Below are 20,357 nucleotides of genomic sequence, written 5' to 3'. Positions count from 1 at the left end.
TTCACAGCATGGGATCCACGTGGCTAGTTTGAAAAACAATTAGGAAGCTGTATCAGAAAAATAACTGTCTATTTATTCATTTTGTTGTAGCTGTTTTAGGTTTGTAGACCTAAAAGTGGAAAGACACCATTGATATTTGAGAGCATTTCATAATAGTTGGATTTGTTAATTTCTTCTCGCGTGGGCTAACAATAATTGTGAAGATGGGAGGTTGGAAAAGAGTAGACAGTGCCTGTAAATTGCAAGGTGGTTCTGTGAGCTTGAAACTTCCATACTGGACTTGCTGCCTGAGAGGTTTGGGGTTTGCCTATTTTTTTTATCTTAATATGCTCTAAGAAATTGTGTTAAATTAACTACTGAACAGCTACAGCAGAATTAAAAGTATACCTCATGTTATGTATCTCCTTTTTGCAAGAGCTGTTTCACTTTATGTAGGCTGAAAGTTTTTCATTTTATGGTAAGTTCTTCCTTTGCTCTGGGCTTTTCAGTAATAAGGCATGATAGATTATTAACACAGAGATGCATACAATTCTGCAGCATTTCCAAAGTCGTCTGATACACAAAATAAAACCTTGGAATGCCTAGCAAGGAATATTAGCATAGGCTTGCTATATTTAAGAGCCCTCTATTTTGTCTGACTGATTTGATCAACCTGTCATTCTCGCCTAGCATTTGTCTTAGTCTGATGATCTTTTAGAAAAAGAACACAAGATTTTTCTCAGCTATATCAGGACAGATTGTCAGTTATTGTGCTGATAAAGCATTGCCATAATTTCAAAGGGTTCCTACATATCAGAGGTCTTTTAGAAGAGTTATTTACCTTGTTTTCCTTTCTATAAAGAGCAATGCTTTCAAATAAATATGGAAGAGTTTCTCTGTGTTGTACTTCTCATTTCTGTAGATGAATAGATTCACATAGAACATACTAACAAAGAAATAAGCAGTAAACAATCTAATTCTTCTGACAGCCTAATAGGCATATGCATCTGCCCCAAATAATTTCCTCCTACACAGGAATTTCTCAAAGTAAAAGGGATTGTTGCTAGTTCTGAACAAGATGTGCTCAGACAATTATTTCAGCGCTTGTGGCTGTAGCTACACTTGGTGTAACAGCTTCTTTCTAACACTGATCATATCTTGTGCTGGGAGACAGTAATTGATGGAGTGGTTTCTCTTTTGTTTAAAAAAGACTCAACATGGTCTGCCACCCTCCCAGCGTTTTGACTCTCACAGAGTGTCAGTTCTCTGTAAGCAGCAATGAAACCCATGGAGTTGCTTCTCAACAGTAATATAAACAATACTCAGAAGAGCAGCCCCCACCCCATGGTGCCAATGCCTTGTACCTGGCCTTGGAATGATGATGTCCATAGTTACAGTCAAACTTTGGAAACATGGGTGAACAAATATTTCTCAGAATTTTCAAGGTTTGGTTGTTTGTAGCCCTAAAAATGACGGTCATAGTGAACTTGGAGCCAAAAAAAGCTTGTGTAGACCCTCATTTCCATGTAATCACAAGTTTTGGTCAGATCTTCTGTGACCCCATAGCCTTTCCTCTTTCTGACCCACTCAAAATTTCTATTTTTGTAACTTGCTCAGACTGAATTTTCACAATGTGCTCCTATGGAGTAATACCTCCTTTTCAGAGCCACTGCTGTTTTCTTTTATTCATCCTTGAGGGAAATTTACTCAATTACACTATCCTGTAGATAATCAAGGATACCAATTTTTGCTTCCTTATCCAATTATTTTAATATATTAATTGTTTTGCTTTGATTATGTCCCGCAACATCCTCAGCACAGTTGTGCACAATATGTGTTGTTCGTCCCGGCAGCAAGTGGATGAGTTAAACACACAATGACTGTTGTGCAAATAGCTAAAAAAAAAATCTATATATTGCATATAGATTTTCTACATTGCCAGAAGCTGTCCTAAATGTTGGCTCACTTGATGTTTCTATACTCTGCTTATCCTGCTGGTAAAATCCCTGCAGTTTTCTTCTGCTGAGCTTTTTCTTGAGCACAGCTGCTTTTCTCTCTGTCTCAGAAAACATTCTACTGGTTGTGCTTGACATGTATCTTTCAGAAAATGTCCATTCTACTTTTAAAATGAAGAGGCAAAGAGATAAAAAAAAATAATAGTTATATAACATTTTCATGGCTGGTATGTGGTATAAAAGTCTAATATTGGATGTCCATATTTATTAAGATGCTTACAGCTATTTCACATTAATTATAAATTAATATTCATAAATTTCAATTACATATCATTAGCTGTACCTATTCTGTGTTAGTGGATTATATATATAGACATGCTAAACCATTTGTTCTTTAGAAATGTTATTTTCCAGCTTTGCTTTCATTTTTGGATGATTACTTACCAAGTCTTTCATGTTTCATTTCCTGTCTCTGAGACGTTGTTTGCCACTTCCTGAAGTTTTTACCTTGTTTATGTGCTCTCAAGAACTGAAAGCATTCTTGTTTATGTAAGGTGATGGAGAGTAGAAATTACATTTTGTGATTTTGTGATCATTTGGTCTGCCTTTTCAGCCTTCCATTCTCAGCCTTTGCTGATTTATATTAAAAAAGCCTAAAAAAAAAGCCTTCACTTGAGTGGTTAATATTGATAGAGCAATTTGACAATAAATGTGACCCAGGTGACAGAAACAACAATCTCAGCAAAACAGTTTGAAAAGCAGCTTGTGCTGGCAGACCTGTGTATCACTGCTTTGGGGAGGAGTGAATTCAGAAATGGATCAGTCTCGTGTCACAGGGAAACAGGAAATCAGCTGCAAGACTCTCCAGATGTCACCTCTGTGTGTGCAAGGCACCTTCCAGTCACTGGGAAAACTCCTTTGGCTCACTCAGCTTTGAGAACATTCTTAAGCATAAACTGAGAGCTCTGCATGGTGGAGAATTGATTTCTCCTCAGCTGTGTGAGGTCCAGCTTTCCCAAAGTCCAAGAATGAGGAGGGCACGTCCCTTTACCTCCTGGATAGTCTGGGCTGGCACCTTAATTCTCTCACACATAGAATATAATGCTGGTGTGTTTACATATAATCTACTTAAAATGTGGCCTAAGGCAGAAAGAAAACCATTAAAGAAAATAGTTTAATCTTTAAAACAACTTGTTCTGTATGTTGGTCACAGTTTCAGGGCTGTAGGTGTGAATGAACTCAGAGATCACTGATAAATCAGGAGAAATCAGCTCAGTCTTCAGGTCTGCAGGCAGTGACCCCTGAACAGAGGGGGGAAGGCATAGGATGAAATACTTTAAAATGCAAACAGTGTAGGAAATCATCAGGTACTGGAAGATTTGTGAAATAATAATAGTAATACAAACTGATTCAAAAATAATATGTTTAACTGAAAAGTTGCCCTTTGACTTGTATAAATGGTTTCATTTATTTATATAAATGATGTGGTGGTTCACTTAATTGAGGGATACATAGCTGAACATGAACTCAGGAACTGGGAGATTGGCTTTTCAGTCATGAAATGTGAGCAGGAAAGGTGACTGACCCCATAGATCAAGACAGAACTGAAGTACAGAGACATCTCCTCAAAGAACAATGTATACAAGCAGAATTCAAAGAAAAGCATGTAATTTATAGAGAGGGAGAGAGACATTTACAGTGCTATCATGTGACTGAGTGTACAAAACTAGCTCCCCAAAAATAGTCTCTCATTCTCCTTTCCCTCAGATGGTTCCTTTTTTAGTTCTCTTGTGGAGGGCTTGGCAATGGGAAGAGGAAGCTGAGCTGCTACCAATGTCTTGTTAAAGCAGGGAGCAAAACTGTCACTTCCAGCTGCCTGTTCAGTTTGGAGTGACTTTGCATTCTAGCAGAAAATGAGGCATATGTTAGCAAAATGGCCTTGCTGTATTATTTTCCTTTGAGAACATGGACCAAAATTAAATCTTGTTTTAAAGTATATGGTCTAATTTTATCCTAATTTTGTGTATTAGTTTTTCAGAAGGAAAAAAAGCTGGTCTGAAGTTCTTACCTTTTGCCTGTAAATATTTGTTAATCTGCTTCAGGCCAAACAGGAAGAAGTGCCTGCATTTAAACTGAATTTGAGAATTTCTTTATTGGCAATTGGTTTGTAAGAAGAGACTTCATTGCGCTAGCCTGGGGTGTTTCTGTGTTGCCTTCAAGTTGCACTTGCAGGTGCATTTCATAGATACTGTCTTGATGCTCAGTGCATCCCTCAGATTATTCTTCTCTAACTGAAAGTTAACTTGTTGCCCACTCAGTTGATGTTGTCCCATAATTGGGTCCATTGGTCCTGCTTCACTCCAGGCAGCGTTTCCTGTCCCTTTCAACATTTTCTCTGCTGAAGTCCTGTATAATCATGTTGTTGCTGCAAGTTGCCGTTCATTTTGGTTCTTCCTATTTAGATCTTTCCTAGTTCCCCATCTCAAATTGCATCCTTTCCAGCCTTTTATTTATCATTAAATCAGGAATTTCTGATGACCTTTCAAATGTTCTTTTTAACATATTGGAGTAGGTGGATATTTGAAAGCTTGGGGAGGGGAGGGGGGGGGAATGGAGGGGGAACTGTGTTGCATGTTTGCTTTTCCTACTAATTAATGATAAAATCCTCTTGGTTTTCATTGTACCTGATTTAAAAAGTGAAATACAACAGTTACAACAGTAACAATAATTAACTATTTCAACCCCACTAAGCTATAATATTTTTGCCAAAACAGTACAAAGCAAAAAACTCAAAGACTGGATCAGTAGATATAAAGACAATATCACGTTGCTCTGGGGTTACAGCCCTGGAGAATGCCCTTGTGACACCCTACCTGGAAGGCTGCATCCAGCTTTGCTCCCCCAATGGACCTCTCAGGACATGTCCAGAGGAGGCCATGAAGATACTCAGAGGGCTGGAGCACCCTTGCTATGACACCTTTGCCTGTTGGGGGAGAGAAGGCTCTGGGAAGACCTTAGAGCACCTTCCAATACCTAAAAGGGCTCCAAGAGGGCTGGAGCGGAGCTTTTGACAAGAGCACAAGTGATAACAGAAGAGGGAATGGCTTCAAACTGGAAGAGGACAGGGTTAGATTAAATATTGGGAAGAAACTCTTCCCTGTGAGGGTGGTGAGGCCCTGGCACAGGTTGTCCAGACAAGCTCTGGATGCCCCCTCCCTGGAAGTGTCCAAGGCTAGGACAGGGCTTGGAGCAATCTGGTCCTGTGCAAAGTGTCCCTGCCCATGGCAGGGGGTTGGAATGAAATGATCTTTGTGGTTCCTTCCAACCTAAACCATTCTTTGAGTCTATAATTTTATCAGTGCTTCTAAGGTGAATCCTAGTTGTGCTGTTCTTTATCACTTTCTTTATTAACCCTCTGCTAATCTAGTTTGAGGTGGTAAGGCAAAAATGAGTAAGTGGCTTCTTAGACCATATATTGTTTCATCTAAATCTTTGTTTTTTCTTCAGGCTCATGATGTCTCCTGTTGTTATTCAAGGAACCATTATTTAGGGCAGAAACTTCACAGCGTAGCTGTGTTTATTTTTGAATTTCCCTTTTATGTAGGTGTCTGCGATCTCTGACATTAAATACATCAGTACCAGCCTTCAGCCATAGTGTATCTTCTGTTCCTTACTCAGCTGCACTTTTGATTCTTGGTGTTTTGTTGTTTTTCCTCCAAACAAGGACTTGGTTTCAAAGCAGAGACCTTTGAGTGTTGTTAAATTGCACACCTGCTAACCCATGTAGCACATGTAGCTGTTCAGGAAGCAATTGCTCAGTAAGAGTGTTCTTTCTTTTCAGTCAGTGAATTGATTTGACTCCAGCACCCTGATCATGATTTCACTAACTATGTTTTCTAACCAACTTTGTGCTGCTCCAGCTTTATTGCTGACTGATGTTCTCTGGCCATTCATAACTGGAAGCCTTTCCTGCAAACCTACTTTGTTGGTGGTGGTTTGGAGCAATCCCATTGTTATTGATACAGAGCTGCCAGTGGCTTGATGTGATTGTATGCATTGAAATAACTTTGTTATGCCTCTGAAATGCCTTTTTAAATGCAATATGTCATATAAACAAAGAAGCAGTCAGTGAATGGGGTGCCTCAGATCAATAATAGTGAGGCAAAGATAGTAGACAATCTAAAAAATAGCCTTGTGTTGGTTTTGTCTGTCAAATTGCAACAAAAGTTTTTACTTGTCTCACTTTAATTGATGAAGTTATGCAGAATAATGTAATTGCCTGTTTCTTGTCCTTCAGGCATTACCTCTGTTGGAGTAGGAAAGACTAGCCCTTTCTCTTGGGTCCCTGTGCAGGAGATGACAAAGAAAATGAGAGTGACAGAGAAGTGAGTTGTGTGAGCAGGGTCTGGGAGATGTCAGAGAAGTACATGGAAGACAGATACAAACAGAACCTAGGAGAACACTTCCTCTTTCCCTTCTCTAGGGGTGAGAGGGACTTTGTGCAGTCTGCCCCAAACCAGGAGGCCAATGCCACTCGTTGGTGTTGGACAAGGGACAAGACCTGCCCTGTAGGCTTTGGGTGTGAGGATGTGATTGTTTTCCATTATATGAATTTATAATTATAATTTCCAATTATGTAAGTTTATTTTTGTCATTTCTAACCCAGCATAACTCAGGGATTTTTTGTCTCTCAAAACTTGGTTTGTAATGTAATAGGATACAGTTTCAGAAATTCAAAAGCTTTTAGTATGCAAAGTTTAAAGGAGGAGAGATAGGCAGTGTTAGTTCTGTTAATCTCCACAACCACAAGCCTCACTAATTTCCTCTGTAACTTGCAGCTGGAACTTTCTCACCTGCCTGTCACTGATAGAAATCCTTGTTCAGATCATCTGCTCTGGACATTTCTGAATTTAATAATCTTCTTGATTGGTTCCCAGCTTGCCTCTTGCTTCTGCAGTCTGTTTCTGTGCTCCAAATTACATCATGTTTTTTATTAGATTTGTTAAATTTGTAAAATTTATTTTGCACTGCATTAAATTTTTATACCTATTTGTATTTCTTCTTTCATTGTCTTTCATAAAACCCTTAGTTTTGTTCTCTCTTTCTTTTCTCTAATTGTTTTTGCTGCCTCCAGTTTCCTTTACTTTCACTTAGGATTTTTCTTTGCTAATTGTCCAAAACTGATGAATTCTCCTCTTTTTTTATAGGCAAAAGGGAAAGCAAAAGATTTTTCATTTATATTTACTTGTGAAAGTGTAAACCAAATGGAGAGGGGTAAAGGGGGAAACCTTCCGTCTTTCCAGTGGAGTGTAGCTGGGAACACTTATGCTGGTCATTGAGGGTGGCTAATTTTCAAAAACACTATTTCATGGAGATGGAAGGGTGCTGAATATGTTCTTTAATTTGGTTGAATGTTTTTCTTGCATTTCAATGCTTGGAGGCTCCAGCAAATTTTGGGAAAGTGAGTCCAATCATAATTTCCTGTGTTGGTTCTCTGAAGTTTAGGGTCTTGGTGCTGAATTGCTGCTTCTGTTCAGGAGATGGGGACAACTCCAGAGATATGGAGAGATTTGAAAATAAAATATTTGTTAGGTATCAAAATTTTAATTTTTGTAAGGTTTCAAGTCTACATTAGAAGTTCAGTTGCTACAGTGTTCCATGGAGCGTAACTTAAGAGCTACTCTGCAACCCAGTTTAAAATGCAACACACTGTGAACCTGCTTTCTGAAGGCTCAATGTAATTTTTCTGTCAAAGCTTTTATATAAGATGATTGTATTTGGCTTAAAACTGAGACCAGCGGGATTTCTGTGAGTCTGCTGATTTTCTGCTTTCCTCTTACATACATCAAAGCCCTGTCACCCAGCAGCCACTTACAGCACATGCGCTGGGATTTTTGTTAGCTTCAGAATTTAAACATGAAAAAATATTAAGCAGGGAAACTGCAGGGAATGCCCTGAGAAATGCTGCTACAGATGTGGTACTCAGGGATCTGTACTCAATGAATCCAGGTTGTTCCTGGGGTCACATAGCCCTGGATTTGTAGCATTGCCAATACTAGAATAGCGTTTTCTTTAAAGCTATATTTCCTAGAATTATACTTATTGTCACCTTAACTTTTTTTTTTTAATTTACTTTATTGTTTTTATGGTTGAGAACAAGAATTTAAAAATGTGTTTGAAGTGCTTCTTAAAACTAGAACCAAAGAAAAGCAGTTCTTACTCCAAACACTGACTGGTTTTGGGAACAGACTCATGACTCTGCCTGTTAGGGTTGTGTAACTTGGTTGGGATGTGTGTAAAGAGCAGGGCCCTGACCGGTTTATAGCCATTCACTCTATGTGGGATTTTTAGTGAACAAATGCTGGGAATAACTAAAGTTCTTGTTCCAGTATCTCTGACAATTTTCACTGAATTTACATTTTCTCCCACAGCCTTTCTAATAGCCAAATACAGCATTACAGAACAATTTTATATGGCTCACATGGTGGTTTATATTATAGTCTGCTCAGGAGCTAGATAATGTTCTTGCTCAATTATACCAATTCTCCTTTCAGAATTTTGTTGGTACTTCAAAACCTGAGGTAGATTAGCTCAACTCTGTAGGTAGGTACCCTGTAGGTATCAGCTGTTTGTGTTATTTTTTTTCTTCTTCAGTTAGGTTTCTGTTCTTCACAGATATGACTGTAACAGTAAAAGGCTTTAATTTATCTGTTTAAAAGTGCTTTGTACTATATTTAGCTTACCTTCTTGGTGTAAGCAAGTTATCTTTAACTGCTACTCAGGTAATGCAGCTTCTCAAAGTACATAAAATGACAACCTTCTATGGTGTAATAAATCATGCATTAGTCAGAATCAAGTTACTTTTGAATTACCAGGAAAAGTGCTTGTGGAATGCTCTGAAATTCTCATATAACTTGTAGGGTCTCTCTTTCTTGTTATTAAATATTTTTAAATATTTTTAAAATACTTTAAAATATTTTAAATATTTTTAAATATTTAAATTAATAAAATTTAATTTTAAATTAGAAGCAAGTACTTGGAGAATAGCAGACATCTCTGTATCTTAACTTATTGGGATTGTTTGGAAAATAGCAGGCAGACATCTCAACATGTTTTTATGGTTTTTTGAGAATGACAAGTCCCATTTCACCACTTGTATTAAACAGACTTGTGACTCTCTGGATATTGGCCTGCATTCTGTAGTCGCTGGTCAGAGAAATATGCTGAAATGGAAGGTGGAAGCAAATCCTTTAGAGGATTCTGAGCAGCTCCCACAGACATGGAACCACACTGGCTGAATCTCTTGCTGCAGGTTTTATTACAGAACACTGTCTTATATTACCTGCTTCCTAAAAGGCTTTTAAAACCTCTAAGAGAGAGAGTTCTCCTTCATGTATGAGATAAAGGGACCTAAAGTATTTTGTGTTTGCATTCTAGCTGTTCTGCAAATGAAAGATAAGAAAGTTTCTCACTGTTTTGGGCAATGACACAATCACTCTTGTCTTTCCATCATTGCTCCTAATTATTATTTATTATAAATATAACTGCAGAATTGCAAATTACTGCTCCGTCTCAGTGGGATTTAGAGTTAATCCTAAATTGCTGGTTTTTGAAGCCATTTAATTGGAATCTGAGCAAGGGAAGTGCTGGCCTTGATCACCTCCTGTGATACTGCCACTCCAGTGGATGGTGGCTTTTACTTGATGTTACCTGGCTTTGACACTTCTTCACACAGTGTTGCTGTGTTGGGATGCCACAGGCTGGCTGGGTGGGCCCCAGGAGGGTGGTGGTGGTATCTGCTCCCCAGACAGAGGTGAGCAGATGGTTCCTTTGCTGTTTTGCAGGCAAGAACTGGGACCTGACAGCAGCTTTGAATGACTATGAGCAGCTGCGGCAGGTGCACACGGCCAACCTGCCCCAGGTGTTCAACGAGGGCAGGTTTTACAAGCAGCAGGAACCAGAACAGCCTCCCCAGGTGACCAAGGCTGAGAGACCCTGCCTGCAAAGGCAGGATGACATCGCCCAAGGTAAGAGCTCCTCTGCAGGGTTTCAGGGAACAGGTGGGTCTCTAACCTGTCTGCTTGGGAGCTGTGCCATTGTCACGGGCTCAGAGCTGCTGCTAGACCCTATTTTTCATGTTTTGGGGGTTGTGAGCTCTGCCACAGTTCTGCAAGATGTTATTTTTTTATATGTGATTAAAGTAAAATATGCTGTCCCCAAGCAGTCCTGCGGTACTCATGAAAGGAGTTAATTAGAGGGTGTCACAGACCACTCTTGTATATAGCTTTCTATGCTTATTGAAGCAAACAAAAAGGTTTAAAAATCCATATTTCACTCTTTGCAGTCTTACAGTGTGTGAATAGGGTGTATGAAGGCTATGAATAACTTTCAGCTTTAAAATTTCATTCTTTTATGGTTCAACAGAAACTGCCTTCTATCCCCTGCTGAATAGAAATTGAAACCTTAAGAAAAATTACGTACCTAACTCTAACAGTTAATTTCTAGTACAAGATGATATGCATTAGAATTTAATTCTTTCTTTGCAGACCTCATATGGGTTCTATTTCAGATCTCTCTCTCTTGCTGACTGTTGGGTTGCAATTTTTTTTCTATGAATTTCTCAAGAAGCTGTAGTTTCCCCAGAATAAATCTGCATGTCTGACAGCTTGTCATGTAGCCAGGTAATAGCAGTAGTTTGGTGATGGCTTTCTGTACAGCCCTTAAAAGGAACAGAAGGGCTTCCCTTCTCCTGCTGACTCTTCCCTCCTATTAAGCAGGAAATAGAATCAGTACTTAGGAGTTTCAGTAAAGCTTTTTAGAAATTGCTGACTTCCATCAGAAGAAAAGGAAGTGTGGTGCTTCTTCTGACTCCTTAAAGCACTGAATACAAATAAAGGGAGGAAGAGCAGCACAGTTTATAAAACCATGTCCTTTCAGCCTCTTTGGGATACAGTTTGTACTGAAATGTCCATCTGATGCTTAGTGGGTGCAGTAGGTAGTGTGGGGTATGTCTGGCTTTGACCACCAGGACTGGAAGGAATTTGGCAGCCGACTCAGTGTGTAGCTGAGGATCTCCTGGTCAGAGAGCCACCTCTGACTGACAGGTGGACCTAGGGGTGTTCAGGGAGGAGCAGAGAAGGGAAAGGAGCACCTTGGTTTGCACCAAGGAGTTGGAGGATGCAGCCAGCAGGGGAGGGCTGGGCTGTGCTGGGGAGGGGTGATGGAGTGGCACTGGGGATGTCACATGGAAGTGCTGCCCTGCACTTCTGTGCTCCTGCTTAGGGGATTTAGCTGAGACGTACAGGGGGAGGAAACAAATGCAAAATCAAACCTTCTACACTCTCCCTCAATTTAGGATAATTTAGGGAGTGCAATTTAACTCTCAAAATTAGAAAGACTTTGATCCATTAGAGAAACAAAAGTTCACAAACTGCAAGAAAGTTAATTTTAAATAACCATTAGTCAGTTTGAGATGTCTTAAATACACTATTAGTGATAAGTTTTGTTAAACTAAGCTTTAATTAGGAGCTCAAAACATGAACTGATCTGTCAATATAATTTTTCTTCCATTGAATCTTTGAAAACCTAAGATACATCAAGATAAAATTTTATAGGAATATTTGTCTCTCATATTTTGTTACTTTTACTGTGGGTCTGTTTTGCTAGAAGGAGAGTCAAGTTCCTCTGGCTTGACAGAGGGATCTGTAATAGGAACAAGCAATATTTTGCAGTAGGGAGATAACCTGAAAAAGGCAGCAAACAAGATGTGGAATAAATTCCTAGTGAAATCAACCTGCATTCACCAGCCTTGGCATTGCCAGTCTTTTATGCAGTGGTACCAGTCTAACTTCTCTTTGGTTCCTCTACAGAAAAGCGTCTTTCCAGAGGAATTTCCCATGCCAGCTCAGCCATAGTCTCCCTTGCTCGCTCACATGTAGCAAACGACTGCAGCAATGAGCAGTTCCCTTTGGAGATGCCTATCTACACATTCCAGCTGCCAGACCTGAGCGTGTACAGCGAGGACTTCAGGAGCTTCATCGAACGGGACTTAATCGAGCAGGCCACCATGGTTGCATTGGAGCAAGCAGGTGGGTGACACCTCAGGTGTCTGTCAGAGGCTGGGTGACACCATGGCTGCCAGTAGGTAGCCAATACAACATCTGAGTGGCATTTCTAATCCTGCTTCGTGTTTGGAGCTTGCACATCCTGCCTGGGAAATAAAAACCAGAGAGTAAAAGCAACTACTGTGTTCTTTGACAAATGACACATATCCCAATCCTCTGTTTCTTTTAAAACCTTACAGAAAAAACCACCAAATTTAGTTAATAAAACAAAGAAATTGAGAAAGGAAGGAAAGGAGTGATGAGGAAGACATTTAAAAGACAAGGACAGGAGTCTGGATGGTCAGAGGGGATTGGTACTTTCAGTTCTCATGAGAAAATTACATTGCAGTGACTGTGAAAGGAAATATCTTCAAATTCTGCTGCAGCTTGAGAAAATAGTTTCTAGATATGTATTTTATATATTTATTATTTCTTAAAATGAGAAACTACATAATTTTAAAGTAATACTTCAGTATTGCCATGGGGAAAAAAAGTGTAAATATTTAAAATTAATGTTAATTCACATCTATTAGTAGTTTAAAGTTGTAAGCCAATTTTGAAGGATATGGAGGAATCTATTTAAAATTAGTATTGGTCCCTTACGAAACAGAAGGAGTGTTAATGAACCATGAAATGAACGCATCTATATAGTGAAATGCCCAACCCTGGTGATATAAAAGAGTCGTAAAATCAGATTTCATGGTTGCTTGTGGGATATGGAAGTTGCTTTTTTTGTGTGTGTGTATTGCTCTGCTGGTTTGTGTAACACTTGGGGTTGATCATTTTCCAGCCCTGGTGCCCTGTGTGAGCCCAAACTGATAAAGTGCACCTCTGATTTGAGGCCGGATCTGGTGTCCCACTAAGCACTTATGAGGTGTTGTCGTGTGCTCTTTATTGGCTTTGGTAATTGAAAAGCCAGACAGATAATAGCCTCAAACAGCACATACTTAAGGAAAAAGAAACAAAACCTACAACCAACCAAAAGAACCCCAAGCAGTGCTCAGGAGGCCTTTTTCTGGGAGAAATAGCAGTGTAGAAATAAGGTAGGAATGCTACCGGGCAGCTATGAAGCATCAAAACTGCAAGTCACCCATCAAGAAATATATCCAATTTTTCTAAGAACTAGCTAACCCAAGGAGGACAGGGAAAAAGTAGGATGATTCTTCCTCTGGCAGCTCTGCCAAACCCTCCAAATTCCATAAGAATATCAGAAGATAACTTGGTACAGTACCATTGTTGACCTACCTGCTTCAGTGCAATTACAGCCTTTACATTCTAATATGAACTAGAGGATCACAGAGGCTTTCTGACCTTAAAATCAGAGAATATGTGAATTTAGAGCTGACATCCTCTAATCCATACAGAGCTAGCTGGCTTTGAACTTGAAATGGCTGCAGAAACTACTGAATTTGCTGCCTCTTAGCATTCCTCTCTCAAATCTCTCTGAAAATTAGAATAAATAATTTATTCTTTTTGCACATTAATTAGGGCAGTAACTTGACACACACTGGAAAAGTGCCTTCATTCCCAGAGCCTCTTGCATCCTGGAAAGGAGAAGATTTTACCATTTGGAATACTTAGGGTTTTGATCACAGGTTTCCTTGTAGCCTTACATAGACTTAGTTTACTTTGTGAGCATTTCATTCAAATAATCTGGAACTTCTTTATTTCTGTATTTCAAGTAAGTTAAACAGATCAAACAGTTTGCTTAAAAAATCATGTAAAACCTCTTCTCTGTTTTAGATGTCAAGATATTCAGTTTGCTGCCTATTTTATTTGTTGTACAAAATTAAGAGAGTGAATTAATAGGAAAGCCACAGAGTACTAGATATTTTATTGTCTCCTACCAACAGTTTGACTATGGTTTGGTCAATGACATGAAAAAACCTAAAAGATGAGGTGCATTCTCTGCAAAGAGCCTAAAATCTATTTCAAACCAAGTTCCATGAAGGACAGTAGCTTTTGAACTGAGGCTGGGGATGTTAAAGGAAGAGGTGAGTGTGCTTGGGTATAATGCCATGAATTTCAAGAGAAAATAAATAGGAAAGAAGCTGATTAGGCAAAAGGAGGAGGAAATTTGCTAGGAACTAACAGCTTACTACTCCCAAAGCCTGGACTGGGAGAGCAGAATTGCCTCTAACAGCGTCACATGGGGGTTCTGAAGTGATGATATGAGCTGTGTATCTATAAAAGCCTGTAAAGTTTTTATGTTCTTTTTTTATATGCTTTAACTCTTGCTACCTTGACATCCCTATATGACAGTATATCCTGGTTGCATCCTATCTGTATGGAAATTCAGAACAAAATTCCCAATTTACTGCAAAGTGCTCTGTGAGATGATAAAGGAAAGGCCCAGAGAAAGGCAGTGTGATTTACTTACTCCCTACTACTGCAGTGTATTATTTACTCCTTAATATGATTGTTTTCTAAATATTCTTCTGAAAGGATAGAATGCATTACATTCACAAAAACACTTTGAGGTTTTGTCCCTCTTGTTACCTCAGCTGTTGATTATTGCCAGAACTGGAGTGAGGTCAGCTTTGTGAGTAACAGGCAGACTGACCTCTGTGAGCTCTGGCAGTAATTCATGTGGTTCTTCAATAGAGGATGGCCCAAGGTACTGATAATATTAAATGAAGTCTGTGTGAAAGCAATTTTATAATTCTAAATATTTTGCTGCAGCAAGTTGATTTTCATTATAGACACATGCTCCCCTGTGTGTTGTTAATGTGTGGGTTGACACAAAGAGAGATATAATGAAAACTGCTGTGCTGAAGTACTATGTTTTTAAAAAACAGTACAGGCAGAGGAATGGCTGGTGTAACATAGTGTTTTGAACTGATGGAAAACCCAATTCTATTGCAGTGCTGAAATATAATTCAATACAAATAGTACAAGTATACTGTATGAAAGTCCAAGAACTGTTTTCCTACGCTTTTGTTTCTGTGCTCATGTTTGTGTTTTCTAAGAAGCATTTTATACAGCTACAGCCAAAGTTAACAATAATATGCTGTTAAGCCTGGGCTTCATGTCCCAAAATTGTGGAAATGTTTGATCTCAGTTTTCATTTAAGCTCAATTTTCCTCTTTTTTTTCCCTAAAGGGACCCACTATAACCCCTAGATTTGAAAAATGAAAATGCACCACTTTTTTGTAATAATCCAATAATAAACCCATATCTGGTATTTTTTTTTTGGTCAGCCATAAGCTTTGTAATATTAACCAAGTCCCCAAATGCTTTTTGTTGAATGCACTTGATGGAAGATTACTTTTATAGAAACCTCCTATTACTCAAAAGATTCGTAAACACCAGACTTTGGCATTTCTTACCAATAGATGTAAGTTAATCTGCAAAGCAATGCCACTCATATTTCCTTAAGTCCTACCTAAGGTCTGTCTGGTTTCAGGTCTTCTAACTCTGCTTTATGCAGCACCTTGGTGTAACTTATTGCTGAATATGATTCCACCAAAACATTATGCTAAAAATGGTGGCAAGTTGTTATTTCACAGATGCAGGAGTTGTTAAAAATGATCTAGTTTTCCTTTCCAAAGGATGTCTAATAGTGCTTTAAATTAAGTTTCTTTATTGCATATTTAATTTAGAACTCAATAAGCCTTTGTGCATTCACAAGGCAGCTGCTAAAATCATTTGAGGATTACCAGATGTGCTTATTGATCTGCTATGCATCTTTACAGTGTGGTACTTTTAATCCATTCTGACTAATTGCAATTTAAATCCATAGTTCTAAGTACCCAGAATAAATAACTGGGCTACATAAAAAGTATTGCTACACTATTTTTCCCCTAATGTGTATTACCTGTAGTTACAAATAAACTTCAATATAATTTTGCAATGAAAACTTCATAATGGAGAGACATTTATATGTTGTTTGAACTTCCTTCTGTTTTGGGGTTTAACCTTAAGTGCAGAACTGCCCGTACAAATACATAAATTCTATTTCCTCCCAGCTTCCCAGTCAAGAAAATGGGGGAGAAAAAGTCTGTCTATTGCATTATTCATTCAATTATTCATTTGTGCATTACCCACAGACCTGCCAAGTCTTTGGAAATGTACCAGCTCTACTCATCCCTGTTAATCATCTGCTCTTTCTCATCCCCAGAGATGTTATACAATTAGCCCCACTTGCTTTCTTTCTACTAGAGGTACTCACATGACCTTTTAACCAAGACTCAGCACTCCAGTTTGCTACCGCATGGCAACCTGTGTACCAGGAATTACCTACCTTTAGTGTGGGCTTGGGCAATGAGAGTCTTCTTGACTTACTGCTTCATTGAATATCTGTCCTTTGGCCAGACTTTTCCAGTACCCATCTCTGGTTTATAATCTGTAAAACATGCTTCTGTCATAGCAATGGTAGATAAGTGATTCTCTAAGTATTCCCAAAAGAGAAAGGTCACATTCTATACTACGCCTCAGGCTATGCTTTGGTGTCATTTTAATTTTCTGGTAGTGTAGCTGTTGGTTTTAGTAGATCTAATAATGATTTATACTATGGGAAATGAGAGGAGAATCAGCTGTTGAAACATTGCATCTGACTGAAATAATTTACTTAATAAACTTACCCTTATAGTAACATATCTTGATTACCATACATATTACTTTTGTCTTTTGACAAAAGAAAAATTCCTTTATTACCTTAATATAATCTGTCATGTGTGTGTGGGAGGCCAATGTCAATTATGTTTAGGAGCTGACAGCAAGGTTCATAATGGTATTAAGGCAATAAACTCCTTGGAAATCCATCCCTGGATGCAGCATATAAGACTGGAAGATGCAAATTAATTAAAGGTGCTCTTTTCTAGATCCATGTAGAGAATAGTTTATCTGCCTAATTTCTTATCTTTTCAGTTTTGACTTTATTTTTAAGCTCATTTGGTAAAGAGGATGTTCATGGTTGCCCCTCTTGCCCTAACCCCTAACCCTTTCCAGGACGCCTCAACTGGTGGTCCACGGTGTGTACAAGCTGCAAGCGCTTGCTGCCCCTGGCGACAACGGGTGATGGAAACTGCCTCCTGCATGCTGCCTCTCTAGGTAAGGGACAGTGTGGGTAGGAAACCTGCCAGAAATATTCACTGCTCTCCTCTAGCCCCAGCCAAAGATCAGAAACATGTGAGATGCAAAGATTTGCATTAAAAGTCTGATTCTGGAGCAATATGTCCATCACATTTTACTGTAGTATTTACCTCAAGCATGCCTAAAGCAGGAAAGGAAAAGATTTCTCAGGATATAAAAGTATAACCAGAACAGTATCCAAACCCATGTATCACAAATACCAGTGATCTGTATTTTCCTTATATTTACCGTGTTGCTTGCCTAACAGGTCTGGAACAGGCAAATTCCAGGTGCTACTGCAGGATTGTTCCCATTATGTGCAAGGAATTTCATTCATTCTCTTGATTTTCTTCTAACAGTTGAGCAAATTGTTTCAAGACTATAATGTCAAGCTATTATCTCTGTAAGTTCCCTGTAGAGTTTAAGCATATGTGAAACAGTACTTGGGGTGAATTAAAATAATTTCCAATTGATAAATTAATTGTTTATGCAAGATTTTTTAAGCCTTTCTGCAAATCAGCAGAAACTTGTGAAGCTGAAGGTCTTTGATGTGCTTTCTACATCCTAACCTATTATGAGGAAAGTTAGATTTTTTGTGATTGCCAAAATCTTCCACCAAAAGTACCACAAAGAGTGTCTTTTTAAAAACACTGGGATTTTTAATATTTTGAAGAGACTCCTTCTATTGAAAGACGTAGTAAGAAAAGAGGTTTTGCTGTTTCCAAGGATTCTTTTATTTTTGTCTGCTTCATTTTGTATGTTAATTACTGCAAATGTTTGGAGAATTTTGACCTGAAATCAGCAGCTGAAACACAGCTGTCTGTAGGCACAGGACTGGGGACAGCTCTGCTTTCTTTACTATTCCAAATCATATAAAGAAGTTTCATTATCTTAAAATTAACTTGAAAGCCTGTGGCTGATTGTATTTTTAGTCTTTCTATCATCTTGAATGCATGTCTCTTCATTTGGGTGTTGAAGCCGAAGGAAATTTCCTGCTGTGGAAGAGCTGGAGCCTTTGGGGGCCAGCACTGTCCATAATTCTGCGAGGTGCCTGCAGTGCTCATTAACATCCTTGTGCCTGCTGGCAGCTGCAGCTAAAACCAACCTGTGCACTGAATATTCCATGGCTTGGAGCAAAGTTGGAGTTGCATGCAAGCAAACACTGAACCAGCTCAAATCCTTGGTCGTTCCTTAGTCAAAGTTTAAAATGTGTTAGAACTCCCTCTTGCTGTTCATCAGCTTATCTGCAGCAACTCTTTCTTTTGGAAACCTTAAAAATAGTGAGTGAATAATTTGCTAGGGAGAATCTTCAATTATGTATTAGCTATTTCTATTTCACTGTAGCTTCTTTAAAACTGGATGTCATCTTGTGCTGCCTTAGGGATGTGGGGATTTCACGACCGGGACCTTGTGTTACGGAAAGCCCTCTATACTATGATGAGAAGTGGAGCTGAAAGGGAAGCACTGAAAAGAAGATGGAGATGGCAACAGACTCAGCAGAATAAGGAGGTCTGTATGGCCCAAAGACAGCCTTGTTAATATAATTTAGGGTTAAAAGCATTCTTCTGAAGTTTGCTGTGAAAGTTTTAATTGCTATCAAATTCTTTGTGCTGCCATTTTGTATGGAAGGAGATATTTATATTTGAAATTTTCATACCAGAATGCAAATGTGTGTGTAGCTTTGTGGGTGTAACTATGCAGAATTTTGTGCCTAAAAGGTCTAAGATTCATTTTGAACCTGTAGAAAATTAAATGTGTAATTTAGCTATCAAAAGCATTTTAAAATGAGTGGATGAAATCCACAGAAGAGAGAGAACTCCATTTAGGAAAGATTTCCCAGAATCATGAAATAGGATTTTTAAAGCTGTGGCCAAATGTTGAGTGGAAGTGTTCTAACTGAAATAATTTGCAAATTTGGTTTGACTTTTGATTACAAGCTGTACCTTCAGCATGTTACTATTTTCTGAAGATGTCTGTGCCTAAGCAGTAGCTAGAAAACCCAATTTCAGGACTAATCCTGAAGGCAAACAAGTGAATGTGCTAACTCTAGAGTTGGTATTTTAGATATTTTTAATAATTTAATATTCTTTCACCTGAATAGAAATGTTGAACTACTAATGGTCCAAGATACCGAACTGAGTCCTGTGTGAAACACTAGTTGTAAACAGTGCCACAGAGCTGTGCTTACACTGTGTGTCAGCAGACTGTGACAGCATTTCCCTCTGCCCCATAGTCAGGTTTGGTATACACAGAAGAGGAGTGGGAGCGCGAGTGGAACGAGCTGCTCAAGCTGGCATCGAGCGAGCCACGCACGCATTTCAGCAAGAACGGGGGCACTGGTGGAGGGTAAGTTCAGAGTGTGGCAGAACCTCTGGGGCTTTATTCTCAGCAGGAAAACAACACAGCACAACTGAGTGAAGGTGTTCATAGCACCACCAGACTGCCTTCCCAACTGTTTACTCTTTTGGCATAATTATCTAATGGCAGAATTATCTAAATTTCCTATTATAATATTTAGCATTTTTGTGATGTTTTCTTGTACAGTTACCACACTAACTTGAGGTTATTTTGTATCCAAAGGAGTCTTGGTTTAATAAATCCTAATTGCTTTGCTTGTGGAACAAGCATATTGGCAGTATCACTTAGCTTTTTTTCAGGAATATATTTGTGAAAAGGTTAGGGATGAAACCGTACCTACAATATTTAAATACCCCTGACCCACATATAGAATCTACTTTAAATAGCCACTGCGATAAAACCCTCGCTTCCAGTGCAGTTATCCCCAAAGGAGAGGATTATTGACCAGCCTTCAGAATGCAGAAGCATTAGCATTTGTGTCTAGTGTTTATCACTAAAAATATTTATTGTTTGCTCAGTGCATTATTTTCTCTACCTGCTGTTTCCCCTGGAGAAAATCAAGTGTGGTGATAAGTAAACTGACAAAATAAGGCATACAGTACAATTAGAGTAACAAAGTTCGTAGAAAATATTCTTTGGGCTCTGAAAGAATATTTTATTTTCCCTTTAACCTTGTGGTTTTAAGGATAGGTAATTCTAGGAATTCCAGAGGACTTTGTTTAAAAAATTGTCAGCCACAGTCTGTCTCATTTTCTTCTGTTCTGAAGTAAAAAAAAAAATAAAAAAATTTATTCTCATTTTAATTCCTAGTTTGTTTTCTGTATTTGTAGATATTTTTCTCTTGCTAAGTTTCAGTTTTCTAATTCAGTTCAGTTCATATTTCTATTAA

The 20,357-nt window shown here is 38.6% G+C and overlaps 1 protein-coding gene across 4 annotated transcripts in view; it reads left to right on the top strand.

Annotated features, from left to right (window-relative positions):
• Positions 1 to 20,357, top strand: part of OTUD7A (OTU deubiquitinase 7A) — a 106,493-nt gene that overhangs the window by 62,831 nt on the left and 23,305 nt on the right. For all 4 annotated transcript variants that reach the window (XM_088063061.1, XM_005521445.3, XM_014251334.2 and 1 more), the window contains 5 exons: positions 9,779 to 9,961; positions 11,804 to 12,022; positions 16,988 to 17,089; positions 18,492 to 18,619; positions 19,344 to 19,456. In XM_088063061.1, coding sequence (XP_087919187.1) covers positions 9,779 to 9,961; positions 11,804 to 12,022; positions 16,988 to 17,089; positions 18,492 to 18,619; positions 19,344 to 19,456 — 745 coding nt within the window. The remainder of the gene's footprint in view (positions 1 to 9,778; positions 9,962 to 11,803; positions 12,023 to 16,987; positions 17,090 to 18,491; positions 18,620 to 19,343; positions 19,457 to 20,357) is intronic.

The sequence above is a fragment of the Pseudopodoces humilis genome, chromosome 16, assembly GCF_049639895.1.
Source record: "Pseudopodoces humilis isolate 2021_Gansu_Grassland_sample_001 chromosome 16, ASM4963989v1, whole genome shotgun sequence".
NCBI classification, from domain to species: Eukaryota; Metazoa; Chordata; class Aves; order Passeriformes; family Paridae; genus Pseudopodoces; species Pseudopodoces humilis.
This window is presented reverse-complemented; position numbering and strand designations above follow the sequence as displayed.